The sequence below is a fragment of the Ictidomys tridecemlineatus genome, chromosome 1 (assembly GCF_052094955.1).
Source record: "Ictidomys tridecemlineatus isolate mIctTri1 chromosome 1, mIctTri1.hap1, whole genome shotgun sequence".
NCBI classification, from domain to species: Eukaryota; Metazoa; Chordata; class Mammalia; order Rodentia; family Sciuridae; genus Ictidomys; species Ictidomys tridecemlineatus.
This window is the reverse complement of record NC_135477.1, coordinates 70345573-70366779: the sequence shown is the minus strand read 5'-3', so window position 1 is coordinate 70366779 and position 21207 is coordinate 70345573. Positions and strand designations below refer to the sequence as shown.

Sequence of the window (21207 nt, the reverse complement as noted above, 5' to 3'; positions counted from 1 at the left end):
CTTTGTTGGTATGTGGTGCTAAGGATCGAACCCGGGCCACATGCATGCCAGGCGAGCACGCTACCGCTTGAGCCACATCCCCAGCCCTCAATGATGTATTCTGAATCTATAATGATGAGAAAAATTGTGATAAAAGATGACCCAGAGAAAGCTGCATTAGAACTCTCTCTCTCTGGAGATTGCTCCAACAAAACGACTCCTGTCTCATCTTTTCGCCAATGCTACTCATCCTTCAGGATTCCCTGGACCCCGCTAGGGCTGGACCCCAGCAGAAATGACAAGTCATCTTAAAGAACATTGAATATTTGTTGGTGTGTCAAAAATTTATATTGACATACTCTCAGCTAAAGTAAATGTACATTGTTTCTCTCTTCTCTATCTGTTGTTATGACATTCTCTAATAGGGTGTTACGTTCACATTCTGTCTAATCAAGGTTATTGTATGTATTTGCTACTATGGGTGGATATTTGATGTTTTTCCAATTCTTGCTGTTAAAATGATGCTGTTATAAACATTCTTGTACATTTTCATACACATTTGCCTGCAAGTTTGTTGAGTATATTCTCAGTTATAGAATTGCAGGTTCTAGGGTATATGTATTTAAAACAATAACAGTCAGTTTCAAAGAACTTTCCAAAGTAACTTCACCAATTTATGTTCTCACAAACAGTGTATGAGATTTCTGATTGTTTCACATACCCATACAACAGTTGGCACATGCTGTTTAATTTTAGCCATTTCGTCATGTGGTATTTGTCTTTAGTATCTTTTTAAAGCTTTCAAATGTGGAGCATCCTTTGAAAAGTTTAATGGTATTTTGGATTCTCTCTTTTATGAAAGGTCTGTTCTAGTCACTTGCCTCTGTCATTTCCTTTTAGATTTCTGTTGGGAGATCCCAAGAATATTCTTAGGACATAATGACACTATAAGGACACACAGGCCTCAGAAAAATTGTTTTGTTCACAGTTACCTTTATTCCAACACATGGATACAGATTAAAATCAGCAAAAGTAAGTGTACCCAGGACAAAGTCTAAGAGAAACCAGGCAGAAGCTTCCAGATGTACTCTCCCAGTGGAAAAGCATAGAGATACACTTAATTCTTTCAGCAATGATGTAGGCAAACATAAAAAGTGTTAATCATCCAGAGGAACTCTCAAGTCCCCCTACCCCCACATCAGGTGGGACAGATGGACTAGAGTGACTAGAGCCAGCTATTTCCTTCTCACACATTGAAAGATTATTAGTGGAGTTGGATATTTCCCTTCCCCCAGGTTTTAGGCTCTGACGAACTAGTTTCCCCTGAGATAAACCTTGCTAACTTCTTGTTAACAAAGTGATCTGGTCTTGGCTTATTTCAAAATGTTTTCTCCCCCTTTCCCTCTGCCAGAAGCACAGAGAGATTTTTTTTTTTTCTCAAATAGTGACTGTGAGAACCTGGTCAAGCTCCTGGAAGTGAGACTTAACAAAATACTGGTCTGTCCCCTATGACTGGGTTCCCCTGGAGATTTTGACTCTCAGACTTTGCACACTGAGTCTCTTGCAGTTCATTACTTACCATTCAGATTTTCCTACTTTGGCATTGGTTCTCTATGTAGCTTCTGCTACCTTGAGCTTCTGCTCAGGTAAGCTGCAACTCCCTGTATTCACCTGTCTCTCTCTCTCTCTGACTTTTTCCCCTATGTCTTCACCTCCCTTAAAGATCCAAGAAGTTGTTGGTTTTTTAGTGTGTTCAGTCTCCTTATGTGTGGAACCAGAAACAGGAAGTCTGAATGCCATTAGGAGGCCTGCCACTGATGCCCATTGTTTTGCCACCGCTATTGACAGCATCCTTTCATCCTACATCTTCAGCCTCTTCTCATCTTCTAGTACTCTTCTGAACATATTTATACTTCTCTGGTGTTGAGGAAACTCTTGGATCTTTTATGCACAGATATTTTATACAGATATTTTGAGAAGCCATTCCAGAGGAATATACCTCAACCATTGCTACTTTTTACACACACTGTGCTGGAAAGCTAACTTGAGTCTCCCTGGGCTCTGTACTTGGGGAAGTGAGGCACAACCCATATGGTTTCTATGATGTCCTTGCCTCTGGGACACTGCCTAAAGCAATCAGCAGGCAGCAACACTACACTGAAACCCAGGCCTCTTCCTCTTTTCCTTTTTCTTTTTCATACTATGGATTGAACTCAGGGATACTTGAACAATGAGCCACACCCCCAGATGATTTGCTTAGTGCCTTGCTTTTGCTGAGGATGGCTTTGTACTAATGATCCTCCTATGTTAGCCTCCTGAGCCGCTAGGATTACAAGCATGAGCCATGGTGCCGGCCTTTTCTTATTTTCCCCCCAATTTTTTTTCACAGCTAGGAAAGTGTTTTAACTCTCCATTCAGCAGAGAGAAAAAAATAGCTTTCATATCAGGTATCTTCCAGACTTTATTTTTATGCATAACATTAGTTCATATTCTTTTGAAGAAAATAAAGAACATTCTTTAAAAGGTTGTCTCTTACAAAAAAATGGTAAGATTATTGTTTCTGATATTAGGTATTTAAATTCTATTAAGAAACTCCAATAGACTGTACTGATATATATCTCTGCCATTTTCCTTGTGAATATAAAACCACTGATTTAATGAACAGAGGGCCTGGGAACAAGAAGAAAATTGACAATTGTTGTATTGAATATTCTAACTTAATATGTGAATAAACATACATAGTAAGAAAAAAATGATTGGATTCCTTTTTCAGCACAGGGAATTGAAACAGGGGCACTCCATCACTGAGCTACATCCCCAGTCCTTTTTTATTTTAACACAGAGACTCACTAAGTTGCTGAGGATTTTTCTAAGCTTCTCAGACTAATCTAGAACTTGAGATCCTCCAGTCTTAGCCTCCTGAGTAGCCAGGATTATAGGCATGTGCCACCACCCCCAGCTTATAATAATTGAATTTTAATAGGAATGATATAAGTCTTTAAACACAGAGTATCATGGTTCTTTATAGATTTTTTGGATAATATCAAAGATTTCATGGTAAACTTGATGATAAGCATCTAATCCATATAAAAAGTCTATATGATTATAGTAAGAAATAGTTTTATGATTAATAGGTTTGTGATTTCAGAAAAAAAATGTGAACATCTTCCAGGTCAGCCAATAAGTCATTTCTGCTACTCCAAGTTGTTGTTGTCACATTCATATTTGTCACATTGTACAATGGAGAAGTTGTCTAAAAATAAATGAGTAAAAAAGAAAAAAGAGTTTTCACAGAATATAATACATTAGAAAGTCCTGTTTATTAAATTATTGAATGATGTTTTAAAATAAGTTTAATCTGGTGGGTTAAAATTAATGAATCTATGGAAGCAACGAGATCTTACAATTTTTACTCAGAAACAAGCATAAATCAAAGCTAGATAATTTACTTTTTATTTTATTTGCTTTATAGTAATGGGGATTCAACTCATGGAAGTTCTACCACATCCCCAGCCCTTTTTGTTTTATTTTGAGACAGGAACTTGCTAAATTGCTGGGATTGTCCTTGAATCTGTGATCCTCCTGCCTCAGCCTCCAAAATTGCTGGGATTATAGACATGTACCACAACACTGAGCTAATAGATTGTTTTAATTTAGAATATTCAAAGATTCACAGAGGTAAGTTCAGTATTTCTTATAAAGCATGGAAGTATTTTGAAGGTATTTGAAAGCATTTCAAATTTTCTGTGACTGTATTACTATCTATTTGTTTATTAATAAATTATAAATATTGGCAACCAAGGTTAACTCTAATCCCATTGAATTTGATTTTAAGATCTTACTTTAGACTTTTTCATATGAGCAGATTGTATATGGCCCAGAATTTAGCTGAGGCAGAAAAGTGTAGTAGAAAAGCAGAAACTCTGAAGTCAGACAGGCTCAGTTTCTGATATTTCAAAAATTTTGTCATCACACTTACACAATTTTTACCATGTTCATTGAATTCTAAGTTATTTCTAATTATTATATGTATTTGACCTATATTCCCAAATAGAATAACTGGTTTTAAGGTCATGAAATACATTATGCATTTTATCTCATATTTACCAGGTACAGAGTTGTGCAAATTATAAATACATTAGTTTTCCAGACAAAGGATGATGAATTCTTCTACTACTGTCAACTTCTCTAAGTTTATCCAGGATATTTCCTATTAAGATATGTAAAGGTATGGAAAAGATGCTTTGATTGGATGTAACAATATGATTCCAAAACAATATGATTTTCACTTGCTGGTCTCACTATGTAATAATAGTCTGGAGATTCACAGATGACTCTTATCTATAAGAGGATCATCTGAACAAAATGTGAAGGGAGACAGTTTTGGAATAATGACATACTTGATTAAAATGAAGAAAGTTCAGAACAGAACTGCCCCAGTCATAAGCTTTCAAGTGGTTAGAATGTAGAAGCAAAAAAAGAAAAACATATACATTTATAAGAAGACATATACATTTGTTCATTATGGTGGCAGCTGATGTAAATTAAGCATGCATTGCATGATTCTCCTTTGTACTGGGTCTCCTGATATTTATGAAGGGGGCTTCTTTCTTTCTCCATTCCTTTGTTAAGTGTAAAAAATAGAAAGGGTGGAGATGGGGACAGGAAATCTAAAGATGTGAGTCTATCATCTTCATACAAATGCACATATCCCCAAAGTCTTTTACTTCCCCAAAGGGGCCTATGTGTTTGGAGTAATCTTAGGTTTCCTCAGAAATCCTCAGCTTCATCAATAGAGGTCAAGAGTGAGTGTCTTGCACTGGGACTGTGACACCTCTCTAAACAACCTTGCCTCAAGCAACAGGACTCAAGAGTGTGTCTCAGAAGCTGTCCCTTCCTTCACTCCTAAACACTCTTAACCTCACCATTAACATTGGCTTTGAGTCTATTAGATTCAATTTGATTGTGCTTACTTTCTCTTACTGTTTTCATCACAAGAATGTTACACTCTCAGGTTACTTATGATCTGCCGCGTCCGGCTAACGGGAACCGAGTCCAGCGAGGGACAATGAGGTTATGAAATACACAGGACACCAAGGTTCTTCAGCCAGGAGTCTCTCTTTATTACTGACGTCCTCCCCTTATATCCCCCAAGTAGCAGGAGTGGAAAATTACTCAGAAAAGGGAGGGAGAGGGGAGAAATTCGGCTACGACATCTGCCATTGTTAGACACCGAAACTTCTCTTATCAGGGAGTCCACCAGAGCAGAAAAAGGTCAAGACGTTCCTGACATTCCTGTGGAGCACATATGTCTCAGACAGACAAGCAGGAAAACCACAAGCCTGCTTTCATGGCCTAGTGAGCTGGCCACTTTGACATGCATAACAAGGAACTGGGGGCTGGGTCTCAGGGGCCTGGGAAAGGCCTGCTGGCCTGCTACCAGCAATGATCTATGGATTTCTAAACCTTATATGGCTCCATATAATTCTTATTCTAACTCTTCTCAACTCTCCTTTACTCCTAAAACTCTTATTATCTGGAATTCCATCATCACCTCTGTATCTTAAGCCTCTCACTGGCCTCTTCACCTTCCTGCTCTACTGACAATCTGGTTTTTCCTGAGAATGATGCTTCCCTCATAGCTCCTTCAAGTGGTGCAACTTTTTTTCCCCCATATACCAGGGTTCACTGGACCTGAGTGTTAGGTTAATCCTCTTTGTTCATTATTTCTTCTTTTAAATTATTCTCACTTCCTCTTCTCTAAGAAGTTTCCTTCAAGCTCTGAGTATCATACCATTCAATTATATTACTTACTTTTTTTTTTTTTGCTGTTGTGATCATCTATTAAACTACAGGTTGTTCTGCCTGTTTAGTTCCTGCTTACTGTTACTCCCTCTGAAACTATTCCTGCCTTAAGTTTTAGCGATTTAATCTTTCTCACAACCTCATTTTAATTCCTTGAGCTCTTCACCTCAATGATCTTGTCCCCCATCTTATACTAACCATTCACCCTGTGACCTTATCATAAACCTTTATAATACTGCAGTCTTTGCATACTCTATTTTTATCCATTCCATTTTCTAAACATCATCTAATTCTCCCTGACATATCAATGTCAAAAATTCTTTAACATTGCCAAGATTGTGCATCCATTCATCTTTCCAACCTTTTATTATATCTTACTCCTTCCATGTATTTTCTTTCCTTCTTATCCAGCTGAAATTCCATAATCAATCATTAAACTTATTCACTTATATTTATTCAACACTTTTCTATTTGCATTGCATCATCCTACTGGCTTCACACAAAAAAGAAAATTGTAGAAAAATCCAATTCCTACACACTGTATGCCTATACTAATGAGACTGAACAAAACTGGAGGAAAAAAAAAACTAAGCACTATGCTTACTGAAGTCACTTCAAATTGATGATTGCACACATCATGCAGGCCATTAGTCTTGCCCAGCAATCACACCATAATTCCCTCATCCATTTCCTTGTCCACGCTTCTGGGCAATTATGTAATACCTTCTCTTTGCTCCACTGACTTCTACTTTCTTTTCTATCCATACTCTATTTTATTAAAATGCACTTTCCCATTTTGACAAAAAACGGCAGCAATCATAAAAGTTCAGAGACTTTTACTACATCAATATACTTACCAGCAAATGAAAAAGGGATATTATCTCTGTTAGCTCAAAAGCTTATCTATTACTTGTCTACTAGATGACATCTATCCTAGAATTCCATCTCTTTCTCTCTTCATAAAATTTCTCCTCTTTAGTAGGCCATTTTCATTAATGTAAAAACCTCCTGTTAATTATCTCAGAAGATAGATTCACTTCCCCATTTCTTACCACAGCTCTTGACAAATATTTTTATTCTCCTTTCAGCAAGATTCTAGAGAAGGGTTTCCACCATCTCCACTTTCTCTCCTTAATCATCTTTTTAAAGATTGTAGTAAAATACACATAAAATAAAATTTATAATTTTAACCATTTAAAGTATGCAACTGAATGTCATTTGTCAAATTATTGGGCAACCATAATAGCAATCATTTTAAAAATCCAATCTAATTAGTCTTACATCTCCATCCAGTAATATGCTAGAACCAGTTTCTATTAATAAGATTTAATTATGGGCATCTTTTCCCAACTTTAAGTACAGTGGTGCCGCATTGGTTAGTTAAAATCAATCATGACAGGAATAACCCCACCACAGAAACTGACAAATGTTACTTATCTCTCCAACCCTACAAGTTATAAAATATTTACCAGCACACACTACTTATATCCTTCCACCAAAAGTGTTCAAGATAACTTATAATCTTGACATTTATAAAAGCTTGGTCAACTCCAAGGAATTCTGCTGTATTACTTATCAATGGCATCTGATACCATTGTTCATTCCTTCATACTTGAGATCTTTCCTTAACTTCTAGAGTACATTGATCTTCATATTTTGTTGACTGCTTCTTTTCAGTCTCCTTGGCTTTCTTACTTACTCATTTCAGCTGCACTTGTTTCTTAAGTGTGCTTCTCTTTGGCTACTCCCTCTCTCTGTAAACCCTGTCCCCCATGCTATGATCTAAATCTTTATGTCCTCCCCAAATTCATATGTTGAAATTTTAACCACCAAGGTGATGGGATTAGGTGGAGACCTTTAGAAAGTGATTAGGTTCATGAATGGGATTAGTGCCCTTATAAAATAAGCCCAAGGAAACTTTGCCTCTTTCACTATGTGAAGAAACTACTAGGAAATGCCATCTCTAATGGAGAAAGCAAGCTCTCATCAGACACTGAATCTGCCAGTATCTTGATCTTGGACTTTCTAACCTCTAGAACTGTAAGAAATAAATTTCTTCTGATTATAAACTACCAAGTTTACTCTAGTTGCATTAATGAACTAAGAAGACATTTCATATTGTCCACATTGTCAATTCCTTCACCTCCTTTAAATCATTTTTCAACTGTCACCATCTTACTGAGGCCTCTGAGCCTAATCTCTCTGTTAAAATGTATAATCCACTTATAAGAATGCCTAATCCTTTTCTCCTATTCCTCCCCATTTCCTATGATGTCTATCCCCTTCTATCATATAAGGATAATTTACTTACCTGCTACCTTATTCTTTTTGTTGTTGTTGGTCTTTCTTTCTTTGGGCGGGTGGTGGAGGTGTACCAGGGATTGAATTCAGGGGCACTCAACCTCTGACCCATATCAACAGCCCTATTTTGTATTTTATTTAGAGACAGAGTCTCACTGAGTTACTTAGTGCCTTGCTTTTGCTGCAGCTGACTTTGAACTCAAGATCTTCTTCTCCTGCCTCAGCTTCCCAAGCCACGGGGATTACAGGTGTATGCTACTGCTCCAGACACTACTACTACCTTATTCTTTTTTTAAAGATTTTTTTAGTTGTCAATGGACTTTTACATTATTTATTTATATGCAGTACTGAGAATTGAACCCAGTGCCTCTCACATACTAGGCAAGTGCTCTATGACTGAGCTACAACTCCAGCCCCCTACCTTATACTTTATTTCTTGTGTATCAACTACTAAAATGAACACAAGCATCTTTGTTTAGCTCACTTGTGTTTCCCATGAGTATAGTAAAATATAAGGTACATTGTAGGCACTCAGAAAACCTTATTATAATGGATGAATAAATACAAAGATTAATTTGATTTTCCTGATGAAGCAAACATCGGGGTAAACAAAATTTAAAGATAAGTTATAATGAATATTTATAATGATTACATCAAAACAATTACTTCATAAATGTAAATATTTTGTAATTGGAAAAGTTTTATCTAATATCTTAATAATACTTTAAATTTTTATAGTGTTTATTAGCTTTAAAGAACTTTTATAATCATCATTCTATTATAATATTTTTGTTAGGTTAAAGAGTGATTTCATTTTAAAAATCAGGAACTTATTCAGAAAGGTTAAACCAATTATTCAATGTTACCCTCCTAGTAAGGTTCAAAGAAAAAAATTAATGTTTGGCTTTTTATTCTAAGCACCTCTCACCCAGCCAGAGAGGTAACTCAAATCATGTGCGAGAATGGCCTCCCACAGTTGCACTTCAGAACTCTCTTCCTGTGAATTATTGAGAAGCCTATACTCAGGCTTTTTAGCCTTCAAATTTGTGGGTGCCCCTTCTAAGCCAGAAGCTGATAGTGTTATAGAGTATAATACAGCTGCATCCTAAGTTTTCTGGAACTGTATCTAGAAATGAACAAACTTCACACATATAGAGCAAGAATAGTAAGAGTTATAGTATAGTTAATCTTGAATTGGTCCTCTTGAGCCTATCAAGATATGCAAGAAAAATAGGATATGTTTTGTAATTTCTTTTCTGGGGTCAACATGAAAAACCCAAAGAGAATCTTGTAGCTTGTACAGAGGCAGTGAGGGGGGTCAGCCCAATGTCACTGATATGGGAAACCAACCAAAGAGATTTGACAGCAAGCAATATAACTATTTCTTACAAATGACAAAATGTTAGAACAGAAGAATAGGGACCATCTATTCCACACACCTTACTTGACTTGTCCAAGATTCAGAGCTAAGACTAGAACCCAGTTCTCCTGATGCCTAGTCTGAAATGCTGTCTCTAGGACTGCACTTTTTTCAATGTTAAGCTGTAAGCCTCTTGAGGACCATGGGAAAGTTTTGTTCACTTTTGTATTTCCAAGACTAACATTTCTTGGCATATAATAGATATTAAACTAATATTTGTTTAATGATTGATACTGAAAAAGAGAAAAATCCAGTATAAATGATTGCTATTATGGTTGCCCAATAATTTGACAAATAAAAAGCATTGTCCTAGCTTGAACATTAAGATTATATTTTATTATTTTTTTATTTGTTCTAATTAGTTATACATGACAATAGAATGAATTTTGACACATCATACATAAATGGAATATAACTTCTCATTCTTCTGACTGTGCATGATGTATAAGGTAATCATATATGTACATATGGTAATAATATCCAATTCACTCTACTATTATTCCTACTCATATACATCCTCCTCTCCCTTCATTTTCCTCTGCCTAATGCAAAGTATCTCTATTTTTACCTACCCCCCCATTGTGAATTAGTTTCCACATATCAGAGAAACATTCAGCCTTTGGTTTTGGGGGACTGGCTTTATTTCGCTAACCATGATATTCTCCAGATTCATCCATTTACTGGAAAATGCCATAATTACATTTAAGGCTAATATTTCATTGTGTATATAAATCACATTTTCTTTATCCATTTATCTGTTGAAGGGCATCTAGGTTGGTTCCATAGTTTGGCTATTGTGAACTGAGCTGCTATAAACATTAATGTGGCTGTGTCCCTGTAGTATACTGATTTTAAGTCCTTTGGGTATAAACTGAGGAGGGGGATAGCTGGGTCCAATGGTGGTTCCATTTCAAGTTTTTAGAGGAATCTCCATACTGCTTTCCACATTGGTTGCACCAATATGTGGTCCCACCAGCAATATATGAATGTACTTTTTTATTTCACATCCTTGCCAACATTTATTGTTGCTTGTATTCTTGATAATTGCCATTCTGACTGGAGTGAAATGAAATCTTAGAGTTGTTTTGATTTGCATTTCTGTAATTGCTAGAGATGTTGAACAATTTTTCATATATTTGTTAATCAATTTTATTTATTCTTCTTGAAGTGTCTGTTCAGTTTCTTGGCCCATTTATTGACTGGGTTATTTGGGGGGGGTGGTGTTAAATTTTTGAGTTCTTTATATATCCTGGAGATTGAAGCTCTGAGGTGAATGTGGTAAATATTTTCTCCCATTTTGTACGTTCTCTCTTCACTTTATTGATTATTTTCTTTGCTGAGAAGAAAATTTGTAGTTTGAATCCATCCCATTCATTGAATATTGATTATATTCTTGTGCTTTAGGAGTCTTATTGAGGAGGTCAGTTCCTAAGCTGACATGGTGGAGGGTTGGGCCTACATTTTCTTCTAGTAGGCACAGAGTCTGTGGTCTAATTCCTAGGGCATTGATCCACTTTGAGTTGAGTTTGGTATAGGGTGAGAGATTGAGGTTCAATTTTATTCCACTATAGATGGATTTCCGATTTTCCCAACACCATTTGTTCAAGAGGCTATCTTCTCTCCAATGCATGTTTTTGGTGCCTTTGTCTAGTATGAGATAACTATATTTATGTTACCTTTGGTGTACATATCTGTTTTTGTGTCAGTACCATGCTGTTTTTGTAACTATGGCTCTGTAGTATTGTTTAAGGTGTGGTATTGTAATGTGTCCTACTTCACTCTTCTGGTTAAGGATTGTTTTGGTTATTCTTGGTCTCTTAAGGAATCTTAAGCTCTTTTCCAAGTGAATTTAATGATTGCTTGCTTTTTCTAGCTCTAGGAAGAATGTGATTAGGATTTTAATAGAAATTGCATTAAATCTGTATAACTCTTGGTAGTATGGCCATTTTAACAATATTAATTCTTCCTATCCAAGAGCATGAGAGATCTTTCCATCTTCTAAGGTCTTCTTTAATTTCTTTCTTTAGTGTTCAGTAATTTTCATTGTATAGGTCTTTCACCTCTTTGTCAGATTGATTCCCATGTATTTTATTTTTTGAGCTATTGTTAATGCGGTAGTTTTCCCAATTTCTCTTTCAGTGCATTCATCGCTGACATATAAGAATACATTTCATTTATGGATGTTGATTTTATATTCTGCTACATTGCTGAATTCATTTATGAGTTCTGGAAGTTTTCTGGTGGAATTTTTTGGGTCTTCTAAATGTAGAATCATGTCATCAGCAAATAGTGACAGTTTTAGTTCTTCTTTTCCTATTTATATCCCTTTAATGTCTCTTGTCTAATTGTTCTGGCTAGAGTTTCCAGGACTGTGTTGAATAGAAGTGGTGATAGAGGGCATTCTTGTCTTGTTTCAGTTTTTAGAGGGAATGCTTCCAAATTTTCTCCATTTAGAATAATGTTGGCCTTGGATTTTAGCATAGAAAGCTTTTAAAATATGAAGGTATGTTCCTACTATCCCTAGTTTTCCAAGTATTGTGAACATGAAAGGATGCTGTATTTTGTCAAATGCTTTTTTCCTGACAGAACAATTTAAAGTGGCCTAAACAGAAATTTTTAACAGAAACATTCTAGAATTTAAGCTCTTGGGTTTTTATTGTGTCCTCTAATTTTTAAATTATTCTCTATGCTTGAAATAAACTTCACTGTAATGTTTGGTTTCTGGGATGATACATCCCAGATATACCTTCCATCATGGACCATTACTATTTACATTAATATAGGTCAGAGCATACTGCCCTGTTCACCTTTCTAATGCCTATCCTTGAACAATTTAAGATGTCCACCAGAGTCTCTGTCAGAAAGGTAAGAAGAAATCTATCCCTACAAAGGAACCCAAATTATAATCATACACCTTAATTACTGCACTTAGGAATCTTAAAAGCTCACTTTTCTTATAAGAGTTAGTTGTTTAGGGGAAGGGGCAGGGGATTGGTAAACTATTATCAAAGACTTATAACAATTGGGAAAAGTAAAAATTCTGGGGTTTTTGGGGGTGTGGGTGGGTACCAGGGATTGAACTCAGAGGTCGTCAATCACTGAGCCACATCCCAGCCCAATTTTGTATTTTATTTAGAGGCAGGGTCTCACTGAGTTGTTTAGTGCCCCACCATTGCTGAGGCAGTTTTGTACTCATGATCCTCTTGCCTCAGCCTCCTGAGCCACCAAGATTACAGATGTGAGCCATCATGCCAAGCATAAAAATTCTGGTTTTGATGATACACTTTCCAGGTTATATTTATGAGAGTTTTCACAAACTGTTCTTTAAATCATGGCTTGCTGTCAAATCTCTTTGGTTGGTTTCCCATATCAGTGACATTGGGCTGACCCCCCCTCACTGCCTCTGTACAAGCTACAAGATTCTCTTTGGGTTTTTCATGTTGACCCCAGAAAAGAAATTACAAAACATATCCTATTTTTCTTGCATATCTTGATAGGCTCAAGAGGACCAATTCAAGATTAACTATACTATAACTCTTACTATTCTTGCTCTATATGTGTGAAGTTTGTTCATTTCTAGATACAGTTCCAGAAACCTTAGGATGCAGCTGTATTATACTCTATAACACTATCAGCTTCTGGCTTAGAAAGGGCACCCACAAATTTGAAGGCTAAAAAGCCAGAGTATAGGCTTCTCAATAATTCACAGGAAGAGAGTTCTGAAGTGCAACTGTGGGAGGCCATTCTCGCACATGATTTGAGTTACCTCCCTGGCTGGGTGAGAGGTGCTTAGACACAGCTGTGTTAGAGCTTTCCCTACCCTTTCCCAGGTCCGAGGGCTTGTCTGTGCAGAGGTGTGTCTGGCCATTGCCTGGAAGACCCAATCGTTGCCCCTGACCTTGGGATGCTATCCCCCTTAACCTTCATTGGATGGAATTTTCCCGGGAAGTTTTTGTTCCCCAATAAAAGTCCACTCCCTGGCGTATTCTCTCTCTCCCTAGTCTCTTCTGTAAACCTTGCCACCGCATTAGGTGACTGGAGGTGGAAGCTAGGAGAAGCCATCTCGGAGCTGGTATTAAAGGTAATGAGAGTCTTGTCTCTTTAATTTAAAACTCCCTAGCAATTACTCATGAATCGAACCTTCTTTCATGAAGCTAGCGCTGGTCCCCTGGCAGATGCAACAATATAACTTCTTAAAATATAGCACTGGCCAAATAAACTACCCTAAAATACCAAATGAATGGGTAAGGCAAGCAAGAATAAGAATTATATTTATTATTCTTTCAAGCTCTTCATAGTAGATACATAATAATGGTACATAATAATGGTAGATAGAAGAATATGAGAGAAGTTATGAAAGTCATTCTGTTTATCTTCTATGGTGCAAAGCACATTTTTCACACCTTCATCAGCTAAAGGGGCAAGAACTGACTTCATCTTTTATATTGTAAAACATTTCTTTTGGATTTCTGTAATTGTATATATAGCTTTCTAAGACCAGGATAAGACATTCTTGAGGTCGAATCATATTAATATGACCTTGTGCCATGAACATGTATTTGAGAATTAAGAGAGTACCTCTATTTCTTTGACTGTGTGAATAGGTTCTCATTAAGAAGTCCTTAAAAGTCCTCAATAAAAGAACCAACTCCTTTCAAATGCCACAATTACTTCTACCAAACTAGGATTTTTAATTTAATATCATGAAAATGTCTGGGAGAGAATGCCTGCCACTCCAGAAGTATTGATAAATGTTAGAAGCTTAAGGATAATTAGCAGGTTCTAATTTCATTCATGAAAAGATCAACAGGGAAGTGGAATACTGTTAGGAACCATGATACAAGAGGAGGAGTTATAGAAAATAGGTAAATAGAGGAGAGCCTAAATATTAAAAGTCTCAGGAAACCAATGCCCAGTAGTGAAAGCTACTAAGTTACCCATCATAACAACTGCTCTCTAGTCTCCAATGAGAGCAAGACAAATATGTAAGCAAATAATCTCATCATGCTAATGCAAATTAATTACATAATATCCAAATAGTTATAAAATCAGATAGGCTAAGACTCTAACTACTAGTATGCATATATGAATCACGAAAGAACACACAAAGGCTCAACAATAAGGACCTAGAGCTCCTTTCCAAAACTGGCAAAAATATATTTCAAATACAGTTTGTTCTCACCATATTTATATTGTTTGTATCATTTCCAAATATCATATACCAGGTCCTGAAACAAATCTTATTAAAAACTGGTAACGGACATAACTTAGTACCAACAAATTCATTAAATGAGGTTTTAGGTAAGAAGTCTTCATGGCCAGATAAAGTCTGTAAAATAAATTTACTTTATTCACATTTGAAAGACCACAATATTTATTTTAAAAATAATACGGTGAGTTCCTATATACACAAAGAAATTATCTTACAGTAGTTTAACAATTTTTAATTAAAGAAAACACTTTCTTTAATTAAAGAAGTAGGGTTTAAAGATTGTTTCACCACTGGGTTTCTTCTCACAATAAAATATCTAAAGGTATAACAAGTAATATTCTATTCTTTATAGAAGCAAAGGCAAAAATCCAATATAAATGAAACAAAAACCCAATTCATACATGTGACCATGCAAACATAATCATGACTTCTTATTTTGAAGCACAGAATCATCATCACTTTGGGTTATCTACAATACAAAAGAAAGGCAGAACATACCTTGATTATTGACTTTAATTTGTGTGCCATTTTAATTAGAGGGCATTTTGTGTGTTTAATTGAAAAAACTGGTGCTAAGGCAAAAAATATTTTTATCCTTTCAGCTATCTTTGGTATTGTAGAAAATGTTATGAAAGCTGAAAGGAAATATGACATAAATTAGCAAGATATTCTGAAGCAGTTACTAGTGGCATGTAAAAATGACAGCATAAAAAAGTAAAAGTGGATTCAAAAATGGCCTCTGAACAATTCATTTCTTAATTCACTTTACCATTTTTTGATCATCGAGCATGTGACATTATATTAATCACAGCATATTGTTAATAACTACAGTTTTGAAGTAATCATAAAGGATGATTATTGGATATGAAAGGAAAAAAAAACAGAATAATGAGGCCTGGAAGAAAGAAATAGAAAGGAAAGCCATACAATGATGACTTTCTTCTCTTCCAAGATAAATCCTTCCCAGACACTGGCCCCAGGCAGGGAGAAAGTGTCTCATCCAACCTAGACGTGGCAGTCTCTAGGAAACACTCACCTCTTTCAAGACAACTCCTCTCCAGGTGCTGTCTACTAACCCCAGCTCAAGGACTCATATTCCTGAGTGCCCAGACTCTCATGCTCACTAAATCTTCCACAACCTATATAAACCTAGTACCCTCTATTATTTGGACTCAGTCTCATTTTCCACCAGGAAAGTGGATTCCACAGTGTCACTTCATCCCTACTTCCCCTATTCCTGTGTGAAACTTTGTTCCTGAATAAAAAAACCTGAGCTGATTTGTGAAGTTTGCATTTGTCCTGATATTTTTTGCTAACAATGATAATTTTGTAATAAAGCAGATTGCAACACTATAGTTTAAAACTCTAAAACAATTACATTGAATAAAATTAGTAATATGGAGCAATTGTATAACTGTCTATGATGTAAGTGGAATAAGTAAAATTTTCACAGAGATGAATCTTACACTTTGGGTGAGAGACTCAATAAATGTAAAAATGTTTTAATATTTACTTTTAATGCATTTTAAAACTCCTTAACTTCTTGTATAGAGAGTACTTAACATTAGTTTATATGTTATTGATTATTTCAAGTCATTGAAGTGAAAATAGCAATGATATTTCTTGTCATACCAATAGTAGTGTCCTGCTAATGGCTTACATAAAATATTTCCTGTTGTCCAGTTTGTTTCACAATGAAATCAATGGAAGCTGGAAAATTATATTTAGCCATCTCATCAAAACTATCAAAAAAAGAACAAGAAAAATAGCACTTTCTTCTGTTATATCAACATTTGGAGATAATGAATGGGTAAATGAATAAAGGCAATTTTCAAATCTCTTTGGGTATAATCAAGAAGATATGTGGTAAAATGTACCTACAGGATAGAGACTTTTGTGGGGAACACAAAGTCAAGGAAATAAAACCAGAGGCAGTATTATAAAGAGGATGGTTGTATATTATAAATACAGTAGACTGGACTAAACACATTAGCTATTAAGTAGAAAAGTAGTTAAACTAAGAATGGGGTTGGTCAATAAGGTACCAAATAAGAAATAAAGGTTACTGCTGAAAAATGAGAAAAAAAGTTCAAAATCAAACAAGCAGTCTAATTTTCAAGCTAAAATTTGCATAAAATTGTATGCTCTAAGGAAAGTTCTATATTGAGAAAAGAATCAGATCTATATTTTATTGTATTTTACTGAAAATGAAATAAATATTCAGTATACTTTTCAAAAAAATGAAAGAATACTTCATCTTCATTTTATTTGTACCTGAAAGCCCAGAACTCTTCGGATTTTGTTTTTAAGTATAGATGCTTCCTAGACCAGGTACTTCCTCTGCTGTTCCCCATCCACACATCATAGCCAGCTTCTGCCAGAATGAAACCCAGGCTGTTGGGAAGATTTGAAATCCAGCTGCTAGCAGATGTAAGTAAACCATGTTGCAAATATACAACGAGTCTCCGAGCTAATGAGAAAAAAAGCAAAAATTTTATTATTTTTTTTCTTTTTAAAAATGTTTTATTTATTAGTGCATTACAGTTATACATAAGAAAGTTGCTATATTGGGGATTGAACCCAGGGGCACTCTGACACTGAGCCACATAAATTTTCTTTTTAAGTTGTGTAGTTTCTACATGAAAATCTCTTACCTGAAATGTATGAAGGTTTCCAAGATTTATTTTGCATAAATGCAGTAAGGTCCTCCTTTAATCCTACCAAATAGTCAGAACTATTTAATATAGTTCACTAACAGATTTCTTTCCAATAATAGTTTCAACCAAGTAAATAATTAGTTGATGTCCCACTTAAATACATAAATTTTAGGAAGAGAGAATAACCAAATGACTAATAGTAATTTGGGCACTTATACACATTTAATGTAATACATACCCAAGATATTTTACATGATTTCCTGCTTTATTTTTAATAAAACAATTTTATAATCACATATTTCAGAGGAATAATAAAAATTGGTATCATTATCACTATAGCCACTGTTTTAATCACCTGAGTTCCCAGAGCCCTAATCTGTACTAACACATTTTTTTTAAAAAATATGACACCTTTTGAATAATATAGTTTTGGCTATAAGGGAGTCTCCACACTTAGGAGGTGGGAAATAACCCTATACTTTGACTAAGTGACACGAAGATAACAAAGATCGACTCTTGCTTCAAGGTTAGATCACGTCTGATGCACTTCATGTTCTATACCAAGGATCCAGGTGGAAGCAAGACTCTTGCCACCAAATCCTTATTCACCCACTTCCTTTGCTCTTTGTCTTCTGCTTCCATCATTATCTTTGTTGTTCTTTTTTTTCCAATTCCCCCCAAAATCATGTGCATCAAATCCCCGTCATGGGCTTTAGCGAACATTACCCAGGAGTTACCATCGACAGTGATTAAGAAGCAGACCCTTAAGGATGGGATTATGAAGTTGGATTACTTTCTGATTGATTAGCCATATGGATCTGGTTGTAGGTGCAGTATTGAAAGAACCTTGCATGTTGTAGCATTCCAGTGGCTAGAATATTCATGTATAGTGAATTGGAATAAGATCCACGAAAGGGATGATTGGCTTTTACAGGATCTCTGATAGCTGAGACAAATAGGGGAAGTATAATTATGAGGTCTTTGGATTTGGGTGGCTGTTGCTAAGTGCCAGTGGTGATTTGAAGACAGAAAGTAACAGGGGCAAACAATCACCAATTCAAAGCAAAGTGTGAAAATCATATGGCCTCTGAGGCTATATCTAACCACCCTTATGTCTTATGGCCAAAAGGAAAACAGAGTTGAAAACCTTGGGCAGGACCTAATTGTAAGAATAGCAGAACTGCAGGAAGGTTGAATTCTCATCTTACACAGTATGGTGGTAGAGCGCTCTCTCTCTCTCTCTCTCTCTCTCTCTCTCTCTATATATATATATATATATATATATATATATATATATATATATGCTCTCTCTCTCTCTCTCTCTCTCTCTCTCTCTCTCTCTCTCTCTAAGAGAGAGAGAGAGAGAGAGAGAGAGAGAGAGAGAGAGAGAGAGAGAGAGAGAATATATCCCTATATCCAGGGCTGTGATAGGGCAGAAGTAGGACCCTGAAACTTGAGATGAGGGAGGGTACCTGTGAAGATCTTCATAAACTTGAATTCCACATTTCCCTGAACTCACCGGTTCCACAGAAGTGACCACTCAATTGAGGCATCTTTTTCTACTCCCATGCTCTGTTCTGTATGTAGACACTACAGCTATGATCAGATATAGATAGGGCAGTGCTTAGGGATGAGGGCTTGGTTTACCTCCATCAAACAAGCTATGTGGGAAGGTGAGGAATATAGAATGGATAGTGGAGTAGGTAATTTATAAGACTAATTATGATCTCAGTGTTTTTTCTAAGGATGGTCCATTGCTCCTTTCTATGTAGAGATTCCCCTCAGTCAAATAGGATTTGTCTCACCCAAAAGATTCCACCTCCCTCTAGTGGTAGCCTTTGGCAGGCAGTGATTAACTGACAGGGAAGTGCAAAAAGCTAGCTGCTTAATCTCAGTGTGGGGGCACTCTGTAGTGCTATTCATGAGCTCCAGGAACTTCTCTGAACGCCCTAGACCCTGTGGAATCACATCCTTCCTTACCTCCTTCCACCACCCTACCCTAACGTCCCTTAATAGTATTCCATTCCCTTGACAGTAAATCATACATGTTCACTGAGAAGAAATAGAAAAGTTAAGAACTTCAGGCCTCACTCACCAATCTATCTTCAACTGAATATTACCTGAAGCATTATTATTGTTTGTCTTCCCATAAGGAATTCTATACAGGCCAAGGATATAACCATCTTCGGTTACAACATTATATTCTTCATTGGGATAGCCCCAGTAGAAAATGATTTGGCTCTGAATTTAAAGAAAAAGCAAACCATTTAGCAAAAAATTGTTAACTAATGGTTTAAATAGTTTGCCCTATCTAATCCATTATGTAATAAGGAATTTTGGTATTCTATCTCAACCTCAGGTCTATGTGCTTTTCTTATTAATTCAGTGATTCATTTAGGTAATATATTTATGGAATGTCTATTAAACACCAGTCTTAAGCCCTAGGGATTCAAGGATATATAAAAAAAACAACAAAAAAATTTAAATCCCTCTCCTCAAAGAGAAAATCAGCAAAAAATACTCCACTATTTTGTTTTCTAACTTCTAATACATTTACCTAGCTGCTCATATACAATTTAAAAGTACATGTGTATCCATAAATGTTTTCATGTCCAGGCATATGTCTAATCTTGTATTTTAAATTTATATATATATATATATATATATATACACACACACACACACACACACACACACATATCACATAAGAATGTATAGAAGAGAGAATTTTTATATCTTTTATGAAGGTATTAGTATATTATATATAGTTTCATCAAAGAGACAGACTAAGGCTGAAGGTGAAACCATAAACCACAGCAGAGTAGATTCAAAATATTAGTTGACCCATATCAAATACATAAGTTCAGAGAGATATATTTGATTATCTATTAACTTAAAAAATCCAAAATTTGAAGAGTAACATTCTCTGTTACTTTAGCAGTTTAGATTTATTTCCTAACAACTTACAATATTCGTATTTGCTTCAGGGTTCACAGGTTTTTGATTTCGAAAGATACCATGAGTACTTCCAAGGATAGGGATAAAATATATCACTGTGTTGGGCTGGGGATGTGGCTCAAGCGGTAGCGCGCTCGCCTAGCATGCGTGCAGCCCGGGTTCGATCCTCAGCACCACATACCAACAAAGATGTTGTGTCCGCCGAGAACTAAGAAAAAATAAATAAATGTTAAAATTCTCTCTCTCTCTCTCTGTCCCCCTCTCTCACTCTCTCTTTAAAAAAAAAAAAAAATATATATATATATATATATATATATATATATATATATATATATCACTGTGAAAAGGCACCACATTGGGGATTTACCTATGAAAAGGAGATATAAACACTTAAATATAATACAAAATATACTCAAAATTGTAGCAAATAATATCATTTATAAAATTGCAGCAAATAATTATGTAGGTTAGAAATCATCACCAGTTTCAGATGAGAAAATTGAGGCTTTGAAGAATTAGTAAAGTGCTTAAAGACATATAATGTATAATGAGCAGCAGTCAGTGTGTTAAGTTCCAATGTCTATGCTTTTCAACTGTACTTGATGTAGTATAAATTCCTGCCATGGAATCTCCATTATAATATTGTGCAGCACTACTCTAATAACTTTATCATATATTGCAAGTTAACTGATGTATGAATTAGATAATATTATTCTCACCAGACTAATATTTATTTAAATATATCTACTTTTTTTTTTTCTTTTCTTTTGGAAGGGAGTAGGATGAAGGGGGAAGATTTTGAAACTTGGATAATTTTCATTAAATCTTCAGGGTCAGAGTCTATTTTCTTTTTGAAAAAAAAAAAAAGAGCTTTG

The 21207-nt window shown here is 35.6% G+C and overlaps 1 protein-coding gene across 1 annotated transcript; it reads right to left on the bottom strand.

Annotated features, from left to right (window-relative positions):
- Positions 1 to 1026: 1026 nt before the first annotated feature.
- Lipj (lipase family member J) lies at positions 1027 to 20967 on the bottom strand. The gene is given in 10 exon segments (XM_078022131.1): positions 1027 to 3124; positions 3126 to 3232; positions 4380 to 4513; positions 14672 to 14834; positions 15216 to 15352; positions 16350 to 16459; positions 16992 to 17187; positions 19495 to 19615; positions 20342 to 20470; positions 20932 to 20967. Coding segments are annotated over 10 exon segments (1266 nt in total). The 3' UTR covers positions 1027 to 2991.
- Positions 20968 to 21207: the final 240 nt, after the last annotated feature.